Genomic DNA, 22224 nt, shown 5'->3' with positions numbered 1-22224 from the left:
TCATCAAGTAATATACTTTCATCTAGTAGCTTCCCTCCATCTAATAGTTTTCTGTACCAGTTGATCCATTTAATGACAATCTACCATTTGTTAGTGCTTCATCAACAATGGATAGCAAGTTATAGTATAATTAATAATGAGTTATAATCCTCTATAGTTTTGAAGAAGATTATGAAAATATCCCTTAGCTCACTCTTGGTAATGTGGCTTATTCTTAAAATCCTATAAGATTGAGATATTGGAAGTATAACATTTTTAGTGGCCAAGGGGAGCAGTGAGATCAAGATATTCAGCTACTACGTAAATAAACCAAATTTCTATTCATGCTCCTGATGTTGGAAGTTGATGTCGTAAGGAAGTAATTTATGCTGCAAGTTGATAGTGTCTTTCAGAAAATTTATTTCTAAATCCTCAGTGGTAACTTATCATTCATCCTCTCCAAATAGTACAGCAGAAACAGTCTAATTTGTTTTATTAGTTACAATGACTGGTTTAATATTTACTTCACTATTTTGAGGGATCTTTGGTCTCATCAGTTTGGGTCTGATATAGAACAGAATTAATCTTTTCTTTTAAGATCTGTTTGGTTCTTATCCATTTTTTTTTTTACTATAATTGCTCTATAGAAGTTCTGTTCCATCCTCCAATTCTTTTAATATTTTGATTGTTAGTAAAACATTATTATTTTTTATCATTTATTATGACTAGTACGCCTTTTTTCCTGATGTATGTATACCAAGACCAATATCATTAATGCATATTGATGGGAAATTATTGAATGAAATATTAGCCAAGGTTATTAATTATTAATAGCTTGGATTTATACCTAGAATTCAGTTCAACATTAAGAAAGCTATAAGGATAATAAACCAGATCAATAACAAAACAATAAAAAACCAATTGACTATAAAAAGAGATATATAAAATGTCTTTGACAGAATACAAGACTAATTTATGTTGTGAATATTAAAAGAATAGCAATAAATTAACCCTTCCTTGATATGGTGAATAGTATGTTTCTAAAGCAAGAGTGAACATTTATTTGTCATGGATAAATGACAGAAGTCTTTCCAATAAGCTCAGGGTAAAGCAAAGGTGTCTATTGCCTTGGCTACTATTCTATGTATTTATAGAAATGCTAGGTATAGAAAACAGAAATTTAGGAAGTAAGCAGAGGGAAAAAGAAGCAGAAAAATTACCTATATGTGGAAATGCTATGATGATTTTCTTAGAAAATTCTAGAGAATCAACAAAAAATTAATTGAAACAATTGATAACTTCAGTAGAGTAGCTTGGCATAAGCTACTCTATATAATCATTTCTATATATTACCAACAAACTTAGCAGAAAGAGATAGAAAACAAAGTTCTTTTAGAAATAACTACATATCTGAAAGTCAACCTGCTAAGATACACTCAGGACGTCATCGTCATCATCCTCATCCCAGCATTTATGTTGTGGTTTAAGTGTGTGAAATATTTACATACTCTTCTATAAATATGATTTCATTTTATTTTCACTGCAATCCTAGGAGGCACCTGCTGTCCTTATCCTCTTTTTTACAGCTAAAGAAACTGTGGTTTAAAAAAAGGTTAAGTGACTCGTAGGATCACACAGATTAAAAGGGTCTGAAGCTGGATTCAAACTCACGTCTTATGTCTGATTTCAAGTCTAACATTCTATCCACTGTACCATCTAGCTTCTTTGTATGAATATAATCTCAAAACCTCATATAAACTAATAAAGGAAAAGGGTGCCTTTAATATGTTATTTATAGAGTCATGGATTGGTGCAGTCTTTCTGTAAAAACATTTTGGAATTATGTGGGGAAAAAGTGACTAAAATCTCAATGCCTTTTTACCCAGAGATTCACTGTGCTAGGCATATGATAAACACTCCAGGGTGGTCAAAGACAATAATGAAGTTCCACACATACCAAAATATTCACAATAGTACATTTTATGGTAGCAAAGTAAATAAGCATCAACTGGAGAATGGTTAAACAAATTGTAGCATATGAATGTGATAAAATATCACTGAACTGAATATCACTGAATAAGAAACAACGAATATAAAAAATTCAGATTAGCATAGGAAGAACTGATGGAGAGTGAAATAAGTGGAGTAAGAAAATCAATATGCACAGTAATGAAGACAATGCAAATGAGAAGAATTAAAAAACAAACTAAAATCCATGTAATTATAATAACCAAGCTTAGCCCTGAAGAAGGTTGAGAAAATGCACCTACCTGTCTTCATTGCAGAGGTAGGGAAGCAATAGGGAACACTACATGTATTAAGAGATGATTAGAATATTTCCTGACTTTGTTGAACTATCTTTTAAAAAAGTTTCTTTTTAATCTTTGTTCTAAGCCTAGGATCCTGGGTAAGGAAGGAGGGAAAACTATATTCAGAAATGAATGTGCTATAAAAACAAAAAGCATCAATGAAAAAGATACAAAGGAAGGTAAATAATAGGAAAGAAATCCATTGTTAATGTATGGACTACACGAATATAATAAAAAAATGACAATATTACTACCTACATTAATTTTCAGCTTTAGTATCATACCAACCATACTACTGAGAGATTATTATATAGAACTAGGCAGAATATTAATTTCGTTTTAAGGAACAAAAGGGTAACAATTTTGAGGAAACAATAAAAAAGTAAGAATGTAGGAGCCTAGTATTACCAAATAAAAGAAGTAATTATAAAAATATTATTTAGCAGTGGTAACAAAAAATAGAAAAGTGGATTAGAAGAATAAACTAGGTAAGCAAGATCTATAACAATAAACCATATTAATAATTAATAAGTGCTTAATAATTCCAAAGATCCCAATTATGGACTAAAGATCTTTGTTGGAAAAAAACTTCTGAAAGCCTAAGAAAGTAAGTTGAGGGTGGGGAAGGGAAGTTAGACCAACAGTTGTCTGACTTATGTCTTTGAATTCCCAATGGCTGTCACATAGTAGGCACTTAATAAACGATCATTGTTTGATTGATTTAGTGATACATCACATTACAGGATGTAAAAACAAAAAGATCACATCATAATGTTGCGAAGGTATGGTTGGTATGGGGGAGGGGAATTCTTAACAAAACAGAGAATAGAGAAAATCAGAAAGCAAAATAGATAATTTCATTGCATAAAACTGAAAAAAAATTAAACATGAACAAAATTAACACAGCTAATTATGTAAAAGAATAAAATGGGAAAGAATCTTTACACCAAATATATCTAATAAAAGTCTCATGCTCACGGTATATAGAAAAATGCTAAAAGTATAAAGAATAAGAATCATTGTTCTTGTTGTTATGCAGTCAAATATGAATGGGGGCAGCTAGGCAGTGCAGTGGATAGAGAACTGGGCCTGAAGTCAGGAAGATTCATCTGCCTGAGTTCAAATCTGGTTTCAGACACTTATTAGCTGTGTGACCCTGGACAAGTCACTTAACTCTGTTTGCCTCAGTTTCCTCATCTGTAGAATGAGCTGGAGAAGGAAATGGCAAACCATTTCAGTATCTTTCCCAAGAAAACTCTAAAAGGAGTCATGAAGGATCAGACATGACTGAAACAACTAATCAACAACAAGAAATATGAATAGGTAATTTTCATTCTTTTCTTTTTTTATTCTAATACATAATTTATTTTTCAGTTCTTAACATTCACTTCCACAAGAATATGAATTCAAAATTTTTTCCTCATCTCTCCCCACCCCCCACCACAGGATAGCATGCACTCCATCCACCCCTTCCTCCACTCTGTCCTCCCTTCTATTACCCACCCTTCTTCCATTCCACTTTCCCTCTATTTTCCTGTAGGGCAAAATAGATTTCTGTACTTCACTGCCTGTATAGTTTAATTTCCAGTTGCATGCTAAAACAATTTTTAATATTCATTCTTAAAGCTTTGAGTTCCATATTCTCTCCCTCCCTCCCCATCCACCCTCACTGAGAAAACAAGCAATTCAATATGGGTCATATATGTGTAGCCATGCAAAGCACTTTCATAATAGTTAGGTTGTAAAAGACTAACCACATTTCCCCCTGTCCTATCCTGCCCTTCATTTATTCCATTCTCTCCTTTGACCTGTCCTCCCACAATAATGGTTGCTTCTGATTATCCTTTTCCCCAATTTGCTGTCCCTTCTATTATCTTCCCTCTCCTATCCCCTTCCCCTTGCCTTCCTGCAGGGTAAAATAGACTTCCATGTACAATTGAATGTGTGTTATATGAATAGGTAATTTTCAAAAGAAGATATGTAGACTATCAACAAATATATTGAATGTTCAAAATTAAATAATAATAATAAGGAGGCAAATTAAAACAATTCTGGGTTTTTACTTCAAATCTATCATGATGATTGGCAAAAATGACAAGAAGAGAAAATGGTAAATATAAGAGGAACCCAAAGAAGACACTCACACTGACTCAGTAGAACTGTGGTTTGGTTGAACCATTCTGGAAGACAATTTAATTTAATACTTAAGAAGTCACCACACTGGTTCTACCCTGGGACCCAGCAGTACCACAGCTATAAATGGTTAAAAAAGGGAAAAGTCTTCTATGTACATTTTTTAAAAGTTTAAATAAAAGCAAATCTAATCTGTTTTATCGACGCTTTTGTGTTTACCTCTCAACCATTTTGATTCCCTTTCCATATTGAACTTCCCCTTGTGAAAAACAAAAACAAGTGAAAAAAATCTGAGTTAATATTCACATAGGACAATTAATGTATTATTCTCTATTAGTGGTCCCTTAACTCTTTACTGTGAAGGAGTCAGGTTTCTTCTTCTTCTGTTCTCCAGGATCTTCACTGGTTATGCAAGTACTCAGAGTTTCATTGCATCCCAGGGAGCATTTAATTTACATTGTAGCCCTTATGTATATTACATTCTTGGTTCATATTCTTTTCCCTTTCAGTTCATATAAATCTTGCCATTTTTCTGAATTCCTTACATTTATCACTTCTCAATAACATTTGGTTTTATTCACATACCACAGATTTTCCAGCTTTCTTCACTTAATAAGCACCTACCTTGTTTGTACCTCTATACCAGCATTGTGTGCGGTTATGAATAGTGAGGTATTTGGAAGCAGGTTTGTCTTTGGCTTCTTTGGATGCATACACTCCACAGAAGGACCAATAGGTCAAAGGTATGGATAGTTTTATTACTTTAATTGGATAATTTCAGATCAAAATCCAAAATGACTGAATCATTCAAACAATCATTTTTACTAATAATTGTCAGACCTGTTTTTTCACAGCTTCTTTAATCATCTTTGCCAGTTTGTCCGATGTTAGAGAAAACATCTGAATTGTTTTAATATGGTTTTTTGTTTGTTGTTTTTTTATTTTTCTATTTTCTGCTACTAGTGATTTAGAACATTTTTCTTATGTGGACATTTATGGTTTCAGCCCTTCTTGGGAAAACTTTATATCTTTGACATCTATCTATAGAGGAGTGCTATATATTTGTGTAAATCCCTTGTATGTTTTGGATTTTAGAATTCTTTCAGTGATATGTGATGCAAATATTTTTCCTAATCCATTTTCTTCTTAAATTCTGTTTTCAGTGATTTTGTGCAAAAGCTTTTTAGTTCTATGAAGTCAAAAGTATGCATAGGTTTCTATTTACAGGGAAATGGAAGAGGGAAAGAAAAAGAGAATGAAATTTTGCTGATTTGAGAAAAGAGGGGACAGTCATAAGCAAGGTGAACCAAATGGAGCTTTGTCTCCGGGTGCCAAATTAAGAGAGTATTGAAAGTACTTTCAGTCTTTAAAGAGCAGAGAAAAAATGAAAGTTATTACCTCATGAGTAAGCAGAAATAGGAAAGCCTGGAGACTACCAACTGCCCTACTTTCTTCCTCTCTCTCCCCTCCCCCTCCACCTTAGTAGGATCCTCTCAAGTCTGAGTGTGGGGAGAGTGGAATCTTTCCTGCCTCATCAGTGCCATTCCTGCAGCATTGTAGATTCAAAAGTTAATTTGAAACAATATTCTGTGCCCCTTTCCTTTGGTATAATTCATGCTTCCTTGGGTGTAAAATATAGCTAGATTTTGTTCTGGTGGGGAATTATTAGTTATCTGGTCAGAGAAAGAAACCAAAACACCAAGTAAGACAGAAAAACTACATATAACCAAGCATTATATCAGAAAATGAATGGTAAATAATGCCTGTTTTTCTCTCAATATTTCCTTATTGAGAGAATTCCTATAGTCAGAAGCCACTGGTGATGAAGGAACTTAGACCAAGGGCCAGATCCTTGTATATTCCATATTAGGTTTCTGCTTCCCATCCACTATCCACTGACAGAGGGTACAGCATAGTAGATGAAGCCTCACAACCAAGAAGAACTAGGTTTAGATCTCACCTCTGACACATGTTACCTTTATGAGCATGGACAAGTCACTTAACCTCTCATTTCTTTAGACAACTCTCTAAGATGATTAAGTTACAGAGAAGATGCCTACCTACTCTGGTAGAAAGAGATTCTTTAACTAGGATTTGCCTCTAACAATGAAATTACAAATGCAGTCCCCATCCTTAATTTGCTATTTCTACTTAGTTGTTATTTGGGATTTGATGAGCTGAATGACTTATTTTTGGGGACTTTTAATTGCATCTCCCTTATAGAGGAGGGGTCCTTATTTTCTTTATGTCCCTTAGATTCTAAGTCCCTTGAGGGCAGGGATAGTCATTTGTCCCTTTTTGTATCCCCAATGCTTCTCACAGTGCTTGGTAATAGTAGGCATTTAATATATGTTTATTGATTAATGGGCTCCTCTGAAAATCTAGTGAAACTTAAGGGCTCCGTCTCAGAAGGATGTTTTTAAATAATTAAAAGAAGCACTAAAATTTAGTTAAAGGTTAGTGAAAATTAAATTGCAATGTATTTTTCCCATCCAAGTTTATAGATCCCCTCTAATCTATCCATGGAACCCCTGGACTCCAGGTGAAGATCCCTATTATAGATAATGGATAAGCCCGTTAGCATCTTATTGAGAAGGCAAAAGAAATTTACTTATTAAATCTCAGTATCTGGGGCTGCCACCCTACTAACTAAGTTGGTTTGGAGGCAGCCCTTGACATCTTCTGAAAGATAGACTCCACTCTGTATTCAAGCTGTATTAGTTGGCTTGGTCTTTGGAGAAGATGAGCTCTTCTTAGGATAATCATCCCTTTTCACTGCAAAGAGCTTTCCTAGAAAATTTAGAGCCTTTTCTAACTTTTCTACTTCTAGAGACATCTTGAGAATACAATGAGTTTTGTAGGATAGGATAGGAAAGAGATGCCCCCTTGTCCTGCCACCATAAAGCTGACCATTATGGCCCTTTAACAGAAACATATGACAAAGCTACATGTATTGTCATATTTCCAAGGAGATTCAGAGGGTTATCTCTAGCCTCAGGAGTTGCATGGCTTGTTTAAGACCCCAGAGATCTAACCTTCTAGCCAGAGATGAGGTGACATGAAATGATTTGGTGACAGAGCTAGGGCTTGATGAAGTTCATATTTCTTCTCTCATACTACTGAACCATTCAGTTAAATTCAATACAATTCATCAAGCATTCATTAAGGGCTCACTAGCTATCAGACACTGTGCTGGATAATGGGGATGGAAAAACAAAAGTGAAAGAGCCACCTTCAAGGAGTTTACATTCTATCGGGAAGAAATAACAGCATAGTATAGAAAATTAAATGAAAATATATACAGGACAGAGGATACAATTCTAAAGTGAAGGGAAATAATTTGCTTCTGAATTTGTCCAAAGTCTTGAATAATAACAATAATTAAGTGATCAGTAAAAGCTATTGGATAATGATGACTAAGACCAGAATGCTTCTCCAAAATAGACTGGATATATGCTTATTATATGAGGCTCCTAAGCAAAGTTTATAGGGACACCAATCACTTCTGCTTTATCCTCCCATTGATATAGTGCAAGCATGGAGAGGATTAATCCTGGTAATTTCTAGATGAGTCTTATATAAGATGACATGCAGAAAGGCAATCCTCCTTTTCTCTACTCAGAGCCATTCTGTTGGAGAAATAAGTAGAAGATTCAGCTGGCTTGGTGATAGAGACACATTTCCAACAGGAGTTCTAGATCTCTCAGGGTCAGACCAGAAGATGCAAAGACTACCACCCTTTAAAACTTAACTAGATCTTTAATTAGGATGGGGTGAATAGGGCTTTGACTCAGGGTGCTAATATCACTTGAAGTCCTTTAGGTATATAGAAACAACAGGAATTAATATATAGTTAGCAATTAATATAGGAAACTACTATATCCTGACCCTCTTCCCCACAATTCCCTGCTTTCTCCTGTAGAATTGATTCCCCAAAGTGGCTTTGCTCTGGTATCCTGGAGTCTCTTTCACCTCAATAAAGCCAATGTTCTCTATCTCAGTTGAGGGTATGTTCCATGCTCCATGCCTCAGGAGTGGCCTGTGGTACATGCCCCTGGTGCAATAATCCATAGTTATGACTCTGATTTTCAGCTCAAACAGTTATAGCCCAAATCTCACCACACTTCCCTTTATAAGAAAAGGAAACCTCTCCTCTCTCCTTCATTGTCTGGCATCTTCTCTCCCTGTGCCCTTTAAGGGGAGGTCCCCATGCTGCTCTACTTGGAGAATGCCTTACTGTGGGTGATTAATCCTCCCCATGGTGAAGGCAGAGTTCAAAGCAGTCTTGTTAACTCCCAGAGAAGTGGCTAGTGAAGCAAATAATGGAGTTTCATCCTGGAAGTCAATTTAGATCTCCCAGCAATGTAAAATCAATCTTATTATTTATGGATGACAAATATACATTTTCATTAATGTGTAACAGAAGGAATTAAAAAGCTTCCCTCTGCTGTCATGTATCTTTTTAAATTCCTTGCAGAATGTAACTTCTGGGGACACCCCGAGGGAGGTAGGAAAGTCAGCTTGGTAGAACAATGAACGTCTCCATTTGGGATCCTTCCAGGATCTTGGTCTCCAGAGAAGTAAGTTGTCCTGTGAGCTTAAATGTCTCAAGTACAAGTGAATGTGCTTAGGAAAAAGAACAATCCAAATTATAGGTGTCCTGAAGTGGAAAGACCATTGGTCAGATGGTTTGGATTCTGGTTTTGGTCATGCTAATAGTTGGATATCACAAAGTGAATGAGTTGGGATTACCAGATAGAAGCAGGCTCTTCTTGCTCTGATATTCTGTATCTTAGCCTCTTCATAACTGACTCTTTATATGTATCCATATAGATGCACACACAGAAACTTATAAATATGTATATACATATACACCTATACACATATACATGGATAGAGAGCTGAGTTTGAAACCAAGGCTACCTGCATTCAAGTCTCACCTTTGATATGGCCTGGCAGTGTGACCCAAGGCAAGTGACCAACCGTCTAAGTGCTCTAAGCAACTCTAAGACTGTCAGTTGCAGAAACAGTGAAGACCTGCACTTGTAAAAGGGAATTTCCCTTTACCAATGGATCCCAGATTCAGTGCCTATCCCTCTAATGATCCTCGGTGATCCTAGGTCACCCAAGGTGACTTTTTTGCAAATGCATGTAATGTTATAAATTACAGTAATGCAATAGACACTCCAATGGAGTTGGTCCCTCAGTAGAGCTGTCTTGGATAGACGATGCAATGGGTGATAAGATGGGTCAGAACTGAAGAGGCGATAAGGCTGGATTAACTTCAGGAAATTATATGGTGTTTTTGGTGCCCGTCCTGAAAGAATGATGTTCTAATGGTGGAGACAAAATATCTTGAGTCCCCAGGTCTTAGCTCAATGTCTGCTACGTAAGAAGCACCCACTAAATATTTGTTGACTGATTGTCTCTGAGATTTTTTTTTTATCACTTTAAAAAGGTTTGTGCTTGGTTTACTAATTTATTTTATTTTATTTTTGCTGCTGCTGCAGCCTTGACTCTCTAGGCAGCTGGGTGATAGATAGCTTCCACTGTGTCTGAATCTGAGAAATAAATACATGTATCTCTGAATGTATAAAAAGAGTATCACAATACAGAGTTTGCACTAGCATTGTTAAAAAGGGCCAGTCCCAGCTGCACTGCAGGCCACCTTCCACTGGCTTCAGTTTCCCTAAAAATGTTGGAAGACATGATTGAGAAGATATCTGCAAAGTCCTAGGTACAAGGTGGACTGGAGACAAAGTAGAACAGCATCCTAGATAATCCATTAGCCACATCTCTCCCTCCTTCTTTCTCCCTTCTCCCACCACACACACACACACACACACACACACACACACACACACACACACACACACACTCCATTCCCAAATTACTCGCCAGGCAACCTTGATGTCTCCACCATCCCTCATACCATTTCAGTGGATCCTCATCTAGCAAGTCTTCTTGGGATCTTTTCCAGGCCTATGACATCTTTATTCAAGCTCACACACTGGATCAGCAAGCAGCAATCCCAATGTGCACAGCTGGTCTCACATGGGAGATAAGCTTGACAAACTCATTGTAACAGGCAAGTATGGACTGAAAACAGTTTTACCTTTTTTACTGTGATGTCCAATAAACAAGCAATTTGGTCTCCTATTAATATGTTTCAATTAAGAAAAGGGGGGAGCAGGAACAAATCACTGTAGAGAGTGTCAGGGAAACTTAACAACTGCTTTCATTTCACAGCTCACTGACTCTGAAGAGGCTGGAGGAATGAGGTTGGCTCATTAAGCCGAGATGCTGTGTGGTCTCTGCTTCCCTGCTAGACCATTTTGGAGGGTCTCCAGGATTTCTGGTGAGATTGTTTAGGAAAGGAGACTACTGGGATCACCTTGACCAACCTTCTGAAAAAGTCAACACTTATTAAGCAATTACTGTGTACTAATCACTAGATACAAAAACAAACAAGACCAAAAATATTCTCTGCCATTAAGAAACTTATATTCTAATTAGAAGACAATACATAAAAAGTAGATAGGAAGGAGACAGATTGGGGGAAGGTACCCAAGCCAGGCATGGTGGTGAAGTCCAGAGAATGAAGCATGGCTGGTTTGCATCCTTCATCAAAATAGATTCTCCAAGAAAAACTCACCAATGAGAGAAGAGGGTGAGGAGGGAGGGAGGCAAATTGATACTAGGTGGCAAAATGCAGAGAGTGAAGCCTGAAGCCATCTTAGAGTCAGGAAATAATAAGAATCACCAGACAGTCCTTCAAATATTCAAATGTAATTGTTATGTCCCCTTTTTCTTATCCAGACTAAACTTCTCCAGTTCCTTTGGTCACTAATATGCCTGATCTTAAATCCTTCTGTCCTGTTGACTGACCTCCTCTGAATGACCTTCAACATCTTTCCTATAATGTGGTGGCCTGAAGTGAGACACTATTTTTAAAAGTACTATTATTGAACTGAAGTGAATTCAGTACTCCAGGTGTAGCCTGACCAGGGCCCATGGCAGCAGGCTCTCACCTCCCTCTCTAGCCTATGTATGACCCATCTCTTGATACTTCCAGATTGTGATGGATCATTTTAACAGTGTAGGGACTCTCTAATAACACAGATTTCCTTCCATCCAAGTCTGTGCATCTTGTACAACTTCTGTCTTGGTTTTCCTGTAAATCCCTCCATTGGTGGTCCACCCAAACTTCTGGGTGATTTTCTTCTTAGTTTCTTCTTATTTCATGGAAACCAGTGGAGTTCATCTATTAGTTATTTGCTTAGGTTCATTTTTCCCCTCTAGACCTATAGCCTTCTAATGGCATCCTCTACACTTCTTCTCCTATAATATGCAGCATCCTGCTCAGGTCCATCATGTGTCTCTTTTTGTTGCCTTTTGGATGGATTCAAAGAGAAAGAGACTTCAGAGACTGTGGTACTACGTGATTCACAGCCATACGGTACTGCCAAAAGAATTTTGGTATTTATTTATTCGTTCATTTTAGAATGAGTTTTTCATTGACATCTTGTGCTTCTCACATCATCATCATTATTCCAAGTATTCCTTTCCTCTCCCTCCCCCCATGGTGCTCCCTCATAGAACAAATAGTTTTGTTTTTTTGAGAGGAGAAAGAATCCGCAGAACTGATAGATACACTGAAAAAGTCAGAAAAGTTGTGCTTCATGAACACCTGTGGACCTCCTACCGCCACCAGAGGGTGGCTTGGGAGTATCCTCCCATGTCTCTTCATTTCAGTCCTGCTTGATCTTCACAATTTTGTTACATTTACTTTTAAATTGTGGGCGTGTCATTCTTCTTTCCATTTACATTGGTATCATTCCTGTGTGTTGCTTTCTTGACTCTACTTACTTTCCTCTACCTCTGTGTGTGTGTGTGCGTGTGTGTGCGTGTAACTTTTCAGGCATCTCTGTATTCATTACACACAGCATTTCTTACAGCACAGTAATATTTCATTAACTATATCTATATATTTATATCTATATATAGGCATATATATATATAGGTGTGTATATCTGTATCTGTATCTATATCTATCTACCTATCTATATCTATATATACATATATCTATATCTATTTATCTATATATACACATATCTATATATATCTACATATACACATATATCTATATATACTACAATTTGTTTAACCATTCCCTGGAATATTGTTATATAAAAGACCGGTCTTTCTTTAAGGAAGATGCAGCCTCTTTACCTCTTTCTATTCCATTCTACAGTTAACAATGTACAGGAGTCAGGAGGACCTGAGTTCAAATCTCACCTCAGACACTTGATACTCACTAGCTGCGTGACCTTGGGCAAGTCACTTAACCCCAACTGCCTCATCCTGGGTCATCTCCAGTCATCCTGATGAATATCTGGTCACTGGATTCAGATGGTTCTGGAGGAGAAGTGAGGCTAATGACCTGCACAGCTCTCCCTCATTCAAAACAAAGTCAAGTGCAAGTCATGTCATCATTTCTCTGAGGGCATGGTCTTCTTCGGCAATGAAGGATGAATACACACACAGTTAACAATGTGGAATCTCCCTATAAATAACCTTGCCAAACTGGAGGAGTGTCTGCCCTGGGGACCTACTGCGCTTATTGCTGACAGTTTCTTTTACTTCACTGTGTTTCATGGGAGCCCCAACCATATTTCCCTTCACTCCTTACTCTATTTTTCCTCCTCACCAATCACCCTGGCTGCCACTTCTTCCTGCCTCATTGGAGTTCTGGAACCATTAATCACGATAGAATCTGCCCTGCCATTGTTCCTGGATGGTGTGTGTCAATCTACTCCCCTGGACCCAGTCACTCTACCTGATATTTGTATTTATTTTCCCAGCTTAGCATGCAATAAGTGCTTAATAAATCCTTTTAAATTCATTCATTCTGTCCAAGATATATATAGTCATGGGCTTTATATGTTGTGTCTCTAGCTGTTTATCATTATGGAGACAACTACCTCACTGAGTTTACAATCCCCTAATCCTCTCTCCATTCTTTTCCAGATGAAATGCTGGCTAGCCTCTCACCTTATAATAGTGAAGCTGATTTTTTTGAGCCCAACTGTAAGACATTTATTGTACGTACACTTGTGTTTGCATTTATTATCCCTGTAACATTCATCTTACTATATTCTATCTATGTTCCCTAGAAAATGGAAGGAGACATTCTTCATCAGTTTGATTCCCCACCCCCTCAGACAGTTAGGCTGAACTCTTGAATGATTATGGATATCATTTAGGAGTATTTACAATGGGCTTAATGCAGTGGTTACAACGTCATGTATTTGGAGAAGCTCATCATCTGTAGGGCATCTCTTTGGTTTCACCTCTGTTCTGAACAACCTTCAATAATTGCGGCAAACAATCCAGGGGTCATGGAATAAAGCTGCTTCTGTTACATCCTCTCAGGGTATCTCATGGTATTCTAAAACAGATGTCTTTGTAGTCATATAACTGATCAAAAAGTGAAGAGAATACAAGACTCCAAGGTCCTGCTAATTGTGGAAAGGATGTATCTATATCAATATTGATGTAGATATCTATGTCTACATCTATACCTACATCTAAATCCATATTCATATCAATACCTATATGGTTGCGTATGTGCTCAGTAGTTTCATTCATGTCTGACTTTTTTTTACGTCATTTGGGATTTCTTTGCAAAGATACTCGAGTAATTTGCCATTTCCTTCTCCAACTCATTTTACGGGTGGCAAACTGAGGCAAACAGAGTTAAGTGACTTTCCTCAGAGTCACACACCTAATAAGTTTCTGAAAGCATATTTGAACTCAGGTCTTTCTCACTCCAGACCTGGCAAACTATGCATTGTACTACTTAGCTGTCTATAGCTATATCCAAAGTTTTACTAATCTTTGATTTCTTTCATAATACTATGTATTTATTTTATTCATTTAAAACATTTAGATGGTCTACATGCTTCATCAGTCAGCCATGACTGAAAAAATGTTAGGAATCCCTGTCCTAGATGCATGCATAAGTTATTTTCAGTCATTCTTCTTATATTGGTCATTATGACTCAGTACAAATTGTTTGCAACAAGTTATTTTCGTGGCCCTATCATACTATTGACTCCCATTGAGCTTACAGTCTCCTCCTCCTCCTCTCTCTCCCATTCTTTTTTTCAGATGCAATTCTGGCTAACCTCACCTTTCCCACATCATACTTGTGCAGATGATTTTTTGAACCTAAATGTAAAGCTTTACATTCATCTCCATTACATTCCACCTTACTACATTCTCTCCAGTGTTCTTGTTTGCCATCCATTTTGGTCCTTTATCTGTCACCCAACATGTCGGGTAACCCCTCTGTTACAATACTTTAAAGTCTACCCGTTCCTGAGAACTATTTTGTTAGACAGATAATGCAAATATTATTAATCTCAACCTTCTCTCTACACATTTTTTTAAAGATAAGGAAATTGATGGTCAGAGAGATTGCCTAAATTTCCTAACTCCAGTTATAGCATTTTTCTACTACGTCATATGTTTACTGATCAAACTTCACACTCTTACCCCATCCCAACTCAAATGTACTATTATAACATTTGAGATACACCTAAATAGGAACTGTTTCATTCTTTGTACTTGTATCCACTGTGTTTAGTACAGTGCCTGGCACAGAGTAGGTACTTAAGTACTGTGGATTAATTGTGACTAGTTACAGATGTCCATGAATCTCCAGGGGTATTAAAGACTATTTCTGATTCCAGGGACTTTTGTAATCCAGCTGATAATCAGAAGGGCAGGGAGCATCCCGGCAGGCAGACACCTTCCATTCCTAATTCTGGGTTACCAAGACAGTGCCTCCAAACATCCTTCAAAAACTAGATTTTGTTCCTATAATTTTCCCCCTAGATTCTTTGCCCATCTTTTCCCAGAGATAAAGGAAGAAAAGGACACATTTCAAAGTGAACTGAGCACCCATATCTCCTCTTCTTTCCTCCGGGGGAATGCACAGCACAGCTGAGTTTCTTCCCCCCACCCCCAACCTTTTTAAAAAAAAATTACGTTTGATTTTCCCTCCAGACTTCAGAAAAAAATTTTTAAAAACACCCACAGGCATTAGTTGGCTTCCACTCTCTGGGTACCTGCTCTCCTGAAATCTATGTCCCTGAGGGATGCTGGGTCTCATACCTTACCATGTATGGGCACAGAGACTGCTCCAGGGATGGGGAGCACAGGGGCAGCCACAGCTGGAGGAGCCCTGTAAAACAAAGCTTGCTGCAGGAATTCAGGCTGCTTCCTAGGGGCAGGCGTAGGGGTGGGGGAATGGAAAACTTCCTGACTCTCCCAGGCCTTCCAAAAAGAAGTTATTCTCAAAGGTGAAGACAAATTCAGGAGCCAGTAGAGATTGTGAGTACTTCTCAGAGAACACTTTCTAAAGTCTGTCTCGCAAAATTGTTTCTCCAAGGATATTTGGGGGTGGGGAGGTGGAGGTAGAAGGTAGAAACTTTGGAAACATGTAGCAGAGTATTTATTGGATAGAAGGCATCAGATGTGGATGGGTGGGGAGGGCAGCGTTAAAACAAATACATTTCCTCTTTGAGCCACGTATCCCAAGACAGCGATGGCCGAGTTACTTAGAACCCGTTATAACCATGTTTGTCATCAGGATATTGAGAATGATTTGGGGTTTAGGGGAAGGATGTCTCATTTGGGGCACTCAGTGTACTGCCATTCAGAGTGAGGGTCCATGGTCCCCCAGAATTCAGAGAGGATAGCACCCCAGGGAAAAAGGAGAGACCCCATCCTAGTCAGAATGAAAATTACTAATGATTATTAGATAGATATCAGTATGAGAAGTCAAAGGCTTCCCCCTTCCTGCCTTTTTGTTTACACAGTACTTTTCCCCTACCCCTACCCCCACAAAAGGATGCTATGTGCCCTAGCAAGTCTGGCCAACCGAAATAGAAGATCACAGTGGAGGACGTGCATCCTAGAGCTGCCAGGAAGTCTCGCTATTCACATCTCTGACTGTGAACAAATTTCCTCCATCCCCATCCCATACAGTGAAGGGATTCTAGAAAAGAAACTTATCTGTCTTTCAAATGTCACCTCCTCCAGAAGGCTTCCTTGATGCCAGCCACCCCATCCAGAAATAATCTTTCTGACTTTCCATGCATTTTGTATTTGTTATTATTATGTATTCTGTTACAGTTATTATAAACTTTTATATTGTACCGAATATTTGTTACATATATATCACCCCAATTAGATTATAAATGCCATGAAGACAAAAAATGTCTTGATTTTCTTTGTATCTCTTCCATCGCCTACCATAGTGCTTCATTAGTAGCAGAATCACAGATTTAGAGTCAGAAGTGAGGTAATCCAGTCTGACCTCTTCACTTGACAGAAAAGGAGACTGAGGCCCAGGGAGGTTAAGTGACCAACAGCCCACGGTCACGGAGGTAGTGAGTAGATCTAGGTCCTCTGCTTCAAAGAATCTTTCTATGTATCATAATCATGACTGGTTGCTTTAAATGAATGACATAAATTTAGACATCAAGGTCAAGTGACTCATTTTACAGATGAGGAGCTGAGGCACAGGAAGTTAAATGACCCCCTCCTTACCCCTTTCCAGTACAGCCACTGAAGTCAAACTGGGAGGCAGAGGTTATATTTGAAGGTAGTCCTACAAACGTTCAATTTCATCTGTTTATCAAGCTCCTCTATTTGAAGAGAATCCTCAGAGTGCTAAATATCTTTAAAACCTTACATTAAAATCAATTTCTTTTTTCAAATTCTCTATTCTCCTTCAGGAATTCCCTTTACCTTCAGTCTAATGACCAAATGGGGATTCCTGGCTGCCCGACCATCCCACACCTCTCCAACTCTGATCCCCTTCCAATATCTTCTGCTACTCATATTCATGCTTGTTAACTTTTCCAAATACCTTTCCTCTGTCAGAATTAATTAACCCAGGGTCCTTGTCCATTAAGACTCTAGTTTCTGGGTGGAAATAACTAGTTAATCTAATAAATTAGCCAATGGCAATGGGATAATGAGGGTAAATGGATTAATGTCTTTCCTCCATGATTCAATGGAAAGAGTATTGAATTTGGAAGAGACAGCTAGGTGGTACACTGAATGGAGCGCTGGATCCAAAGTCAGGAAGACCCAAGTTCAAATTGGGTCTCAGATGCTTATTAGTTGTATGACCGAGAGAAAAACATCCAGTCTCTATCTCAGTCTTCATATCTGTGAAATGGGTATAATAATAGCACCTACCTCCCAGGGTTGTTTTGAGAATAAAATTAAAAATATTTACAAAGCATTTTCCAAATCTTAAAGTGCTGTAAAACTCTAGATATATACGCACACAGGATATGCCCAAAAGTCTTAAAGCAGTTTTAAGCTTCAATAAATACATACACTCAGATATGTATGTATTGTGCATATTTATGCATATATGTACACATGTACATTTATCTGTATATGCATATATGCACATTCACATGTATTCACACATATACACATGTGTGTATGTGTATATAATATGTATTATATATAACTATATCACATTATACATGATATAATGATTGTATATTATATATTATATTATACAATACAATCTGGTTTAAATCATAAATCCTTTCTAGTAACCGTATGGCCTTGTGCAAGTCATTTGATCTCTGTGGACCTCAGTTACCTCATCTGGAACGTGAAATGGTTGGGCTATCTGGTCTCTAAAGTCCCTCCCAATTCTAAATCTTCTAATCAACCAGGTGTAAAATCATGGAACTGTTATATCCTAGGCACAGAGATTCTCCGTATACCTAAGGAGATTGTAAGCTATAAATAACTTATAGTCTTAAAGTTGCCTGAGCAGCAGAAAAGATTATATTATTGCTGAGGTTGCTGATCTAGGACTTCCTTATTTGACTCTCTAACCCCAGGAGTGACCAGATAGCTCTCAGAGTCAAGATGGGGAAAAATCTGGTGACAGCGCAGATCCGAGGAGAGACCCGTGCCCTGTGTCTGGGCGCAGTCATGGTGGTGTGTTCTGCCATCACCTACTACATCCTGGGGACAACTGTGCTGCCCTTACACCAGAAGAGGTACCCAATATCTCTTTTCCTTACATTTATCTCCCTAGTCTAGGAACCTATCTGCCTTGTAATCTTTGCCTCTCCCTTCTCTACCCATTGGAGAAGGGACACTATAAAGTGAGATACGATGAGTAAGGCTTGTCTGGAACATAGGAACCATCAAATGAATGGGCTAATAATTGGCTTTCCCTTTCCATTCCCCTAAATCAATCAAGTAGGGTCCAACACCTCTTGAGGATTACGGCTCCCTCCTACCTCTCTTTCCTTAGGTGTTTGGGGAGAACACCTAATCTACAAAAATGAAAGGGAGTGAGATATTCTATGCTAAATCATATCAGTGCTTCTTAGAATCATAGAATTAAACCTGGAAGGGACCTCAGAGATCATCTAGTTCAACTATCTCATTTTATAAATGAGAAAACTGAGACTCAAAATGGTTAGATTACTTGTCTAAAGTCATTTAGGTAGGAAAGAGCAAAGTTAGGATGTAAATCCAAATTCAGATCTTTATACTGTGCCGCACTCCCCCAAATGTATTCCAGGAATTTCTTTTTGCCCTTTTTTCGGCCTTTGTTAGTTAAAATTTCTTTTCAAATGCTTTTTATTTTACATTCATCTTTTTTTAAGAAAAGAAAATTTTTACTTTGAAACGTAATGAACCATCTTTGAAAGAAGTAAAGTGGTCCTGTTCTTTTCAACTGTCCTGATAGAATATTGAGTTTATAATGATGACTGATGACCTTGATCACATTTCCTCAGATTTGAAAAGGACATGAGAAGACATTTTTCCCAACTTTCCACTCTGCAGAATCCCCCTCTATGATGACTTTGACTGATGCTTATTCAGCCTCTGAACACTTCCCATGATGGGGACAATACTATTGTTGTATGGAACCATTCTGTTTACAGACAACTATAATTCTGAATATAAAGGAATATAAATGTATAAGGAACATAAATTTTGATCACTAATATTTCCCAAGTTATCTTGGGGTTTAGAGGTTAGAGTTTTTTCATCCCTGTTTATTTATTTGATCATTGGTTTGTTTTTTTTTAAACTGGGGCAATTAACTCTTTTGTCTCATATAATTTTCATTTTTGGTTTCTTGAAATATAGCTCTGGAAAACCAGACTTTGATAAAGCCCATTGGGATTCAAATGAAACTCCTTGACTATGCCTTTAAACCCAAATCACTTTGGCTCTCACTGACTGGTCAATAACAGGTCTCAGCCCAAGCCTCACTTGCTCATTGCTTGGGTTTTGATGGTTCCCCATGAGTGTGAATAACAAATGTTTCTGTTCTGGCCAGAAACTCAGCGTCTTCCCCTCCCAGAATCTTTTGTGAAGGCAAAACTGGCCAACTTTTGCTTCAACTCTTACCTACCCTTTAACTACTGAATAGCTGTTGCCTCAGATAAACTGAGACCTGCGAAAGACTTTACTTTAAAAAGGCCAAGGTCTTCCACTACATCCAAGGCCATCTCTAGTCACCTATGTCTTTCCACTGGACTCTGAGGACTTTAGAGGAGAGAGTAAAGCTGACAGCTTTGCACAGCTCTGCCTCACTTAAATCTAATTCATTTACAAGTAAAGACATCACCCTCCTGATGTCCTTGATCCTCTTTGAGACCTAAGGACAAACAACCGTGATATGTTCTTCCAGAGTGAGCTGAAATCTGCCTCCCTCTAAATTGTACCTATTGACCCAGCCAGAGATAGTATCCCCACCCAAGTCTTCTCTCCTGCAAGGCATCTCTCAGTTATGCCTCAAATTATATGAAGGCCAGATCCTGTTACCATCCTGGTCATCTTGTCTGGAAAGCATTCCTGTTTGTATTTTTCTAATACTCTTTCCAACATAAGGGCTGAGGAAGCTCAATGAGAGTGTCTGAGGCTTTTTGGGTCAGTAGTCTGTGACCTCTGTGTCTTGGGTAACACTAAGTAACAACACCAGGGGAAATTAGAAGCAAATAGCTGTCTCTTCTTTCCTCAGTATTATCAAGGCTAAGACAGAGGCTCACATAAATCATGAGCCCCAAGATACTGATTTACTTGACATGAATTTAGAATTCTCCATAGGACACCTGTATACCAAGATGAAACTGAGCTGACATTCATTCTTTGAACTTTCCCAGAATGGACCCCCAAAGTTATGGTTCAGATTCTGCTTTTAATTAGCTCTGTGATTTTTGACTTGACCATTTTCCCCTATCTGTGCCTCAGTTTCTTCATCCATAAAATTACGCTCTTGGACTAGATGATCTCAAAGATCCCATTTGATATTTTGATTTCCCCTCTCTGATAAACACCAATCAGTGGATCCCATCTAACTGCTTTTCCCCTTTCTACTTGTCCAATTGGCTTCAGAGGAGAAAATGAGATTGGTGACTTTGCACAACCCTCCCTCACTTAAATCCTATTCACTTGAAAGTAATGATATCACCTTCCTCTTGTCACGGCACTCTTCAAGAATGAAGGACAAACAATAAAACAAAAACAAAAACAAAAAAAACAAATAATTGAGAGGATACCTCACATGGAACAGGGTATGCATAGGTCCTGTTTAATTGCTACCAAATAGTGGCTGGGGTTGGGAAAATAGTGGTTGGGAAAACTAAGGGAGTCAATCCTGACACAGTGTCAGTGGCCACCTAAGTAAGGCACTGCTTTCATCTCTGCATATGTCCTTGTGTGCAAATGTGTTTCTTCCAGTGTATGGAGCAAGGCATCCATCTGCCACCTGATTGAAACAGACATAAGGGACCATGAGAAGCTGGATGGCAAGAAGGTACCCCAGTACCCGTGTCTATGGGTCAATGTGTCTGCCATTGGGAAGAGTGCCATTCTGTACCACACAGAGGAGACAAAAGAAAAAAACTGTCAGGTAAGAGAAAGAAAGTCAGTTTAGAAAGTATGATATAAATAAGACCATAATAAATGATAAATATGTCATCTTGTCTCCCAGAGAAACCAAAGGGCATCCCAGGAAGCAACTCAGGCAAATGTTTTGGAAGGGACCCTCTAAAGTCAACTCAAAGAGGGAATATTGAGGAGTGGAAGGAAGCTACCTCTGGAGTCAGGTTCAATTCCTACCCTGTGTGACTCTGGATAAATCATTTAACCATCCTAGACCTTAGCTTCCTCATTTGTAAAATGAGAAAGTTGGATGACATGACCTCTAAGGCACCTTCCAGTTCTAAATCTGTGAACCCTTGATAGAAACTCAAGATAGCTAAACTTCACAGAGAATCATCAGAACTGGACATAGAAAGCCTTGAACTGAGAGCCCATAGACTTGGGTTGTATCCTTTCTTTCTGGGAGCCTATATAAGGATGGAAAAATTCCATGATTCTGTGTCTCACCAGTTCCATTCTGTCTCTTGCCTCATTTTCAGAAATGCCTCAAACCCACCAGCCAAAGGCATGAAACCATTAGTGCTAGGCTCATTTCACTCATGTGTGTTGGAGAAAAGTCCTGGAAGCATCAGGACAACAAATTTACTTCTGGACCTTATTTACTAGACAGCTCTAATCAATTGACATTTGGGGGAGATTGAAAAGGAGAAGCCAGCATCATTCCATACTTAATCTGGCAGTGAAGGTGAGAACAGGCATAGACGCCCATGCTTTCCTCTAATAAGCTGTCAGCTGTATGTCAAGCCAAACCTCTGGCTGGCCTTCAACAGGAAGTATTTAGAGCCTC

General features: G+C 38.1%; 2 protein-coding genes across 4 annotated transcripts in view; one reads left to right on the top strand and one right to left on the bottom strand.

Moving 5' to 3' along the window:
• Positions 1-22224, bottom strand: part of KCNIP1 (potassium voltage-gated channel interacting protein 1) — a 587701-nt gene that overhangs the window by 509284 nt on the left and 56193 nt on the right. The window lies entirely within an intron of this gene.
• KCNMB1 (potassium calcium-activated channel subfamily M regulatory beta subunit 1) overlaps positions 15640-22224 on the top strand; it is a 50385-nt gene continuing 43800 nt past the window's right edge. Inside the window, exons 1-3 of one of the 3 annotated variants that reach the window (XM_072630949.1) lie at positions 15640-15821; positions 18368-18529; positions 21234-21405. In XM_072630949.1, the coding sequence (XP_072487050.1) occupies positions 18396-18529; positions 21234-21405 (306 nt within the window). In that variant the 5' untranslated portion in view covers positions 15640-15821; positions 18368-18395. The remainder of the gene's footprint in view (positions 15822-18367; positions 18530-21233; positions 21406-22224) is intronic. The other 2 variants (XM_072630950.1, XM_072630948.1) reach the window with 2 other exon arrangements.

Source organism: Notamacropus eugenii, chromosome 1, assembly GCF_028372415.1.
Source record: "Notamacropus eugenii isolate mMacEug1 chromosome 1, mMacEug1.pri_v2, whole genome shotgun sequence".
Taxonomy (NCBI): Eukaryota; Metazoa; Chordata; class Mammalia; order Diprotodontia; family Macropodidae; genus Notamacropus; species Notamacropus eugenii.
This window is presented reverse-complemented; position numbering and strand designations above follow the sequence as displayed.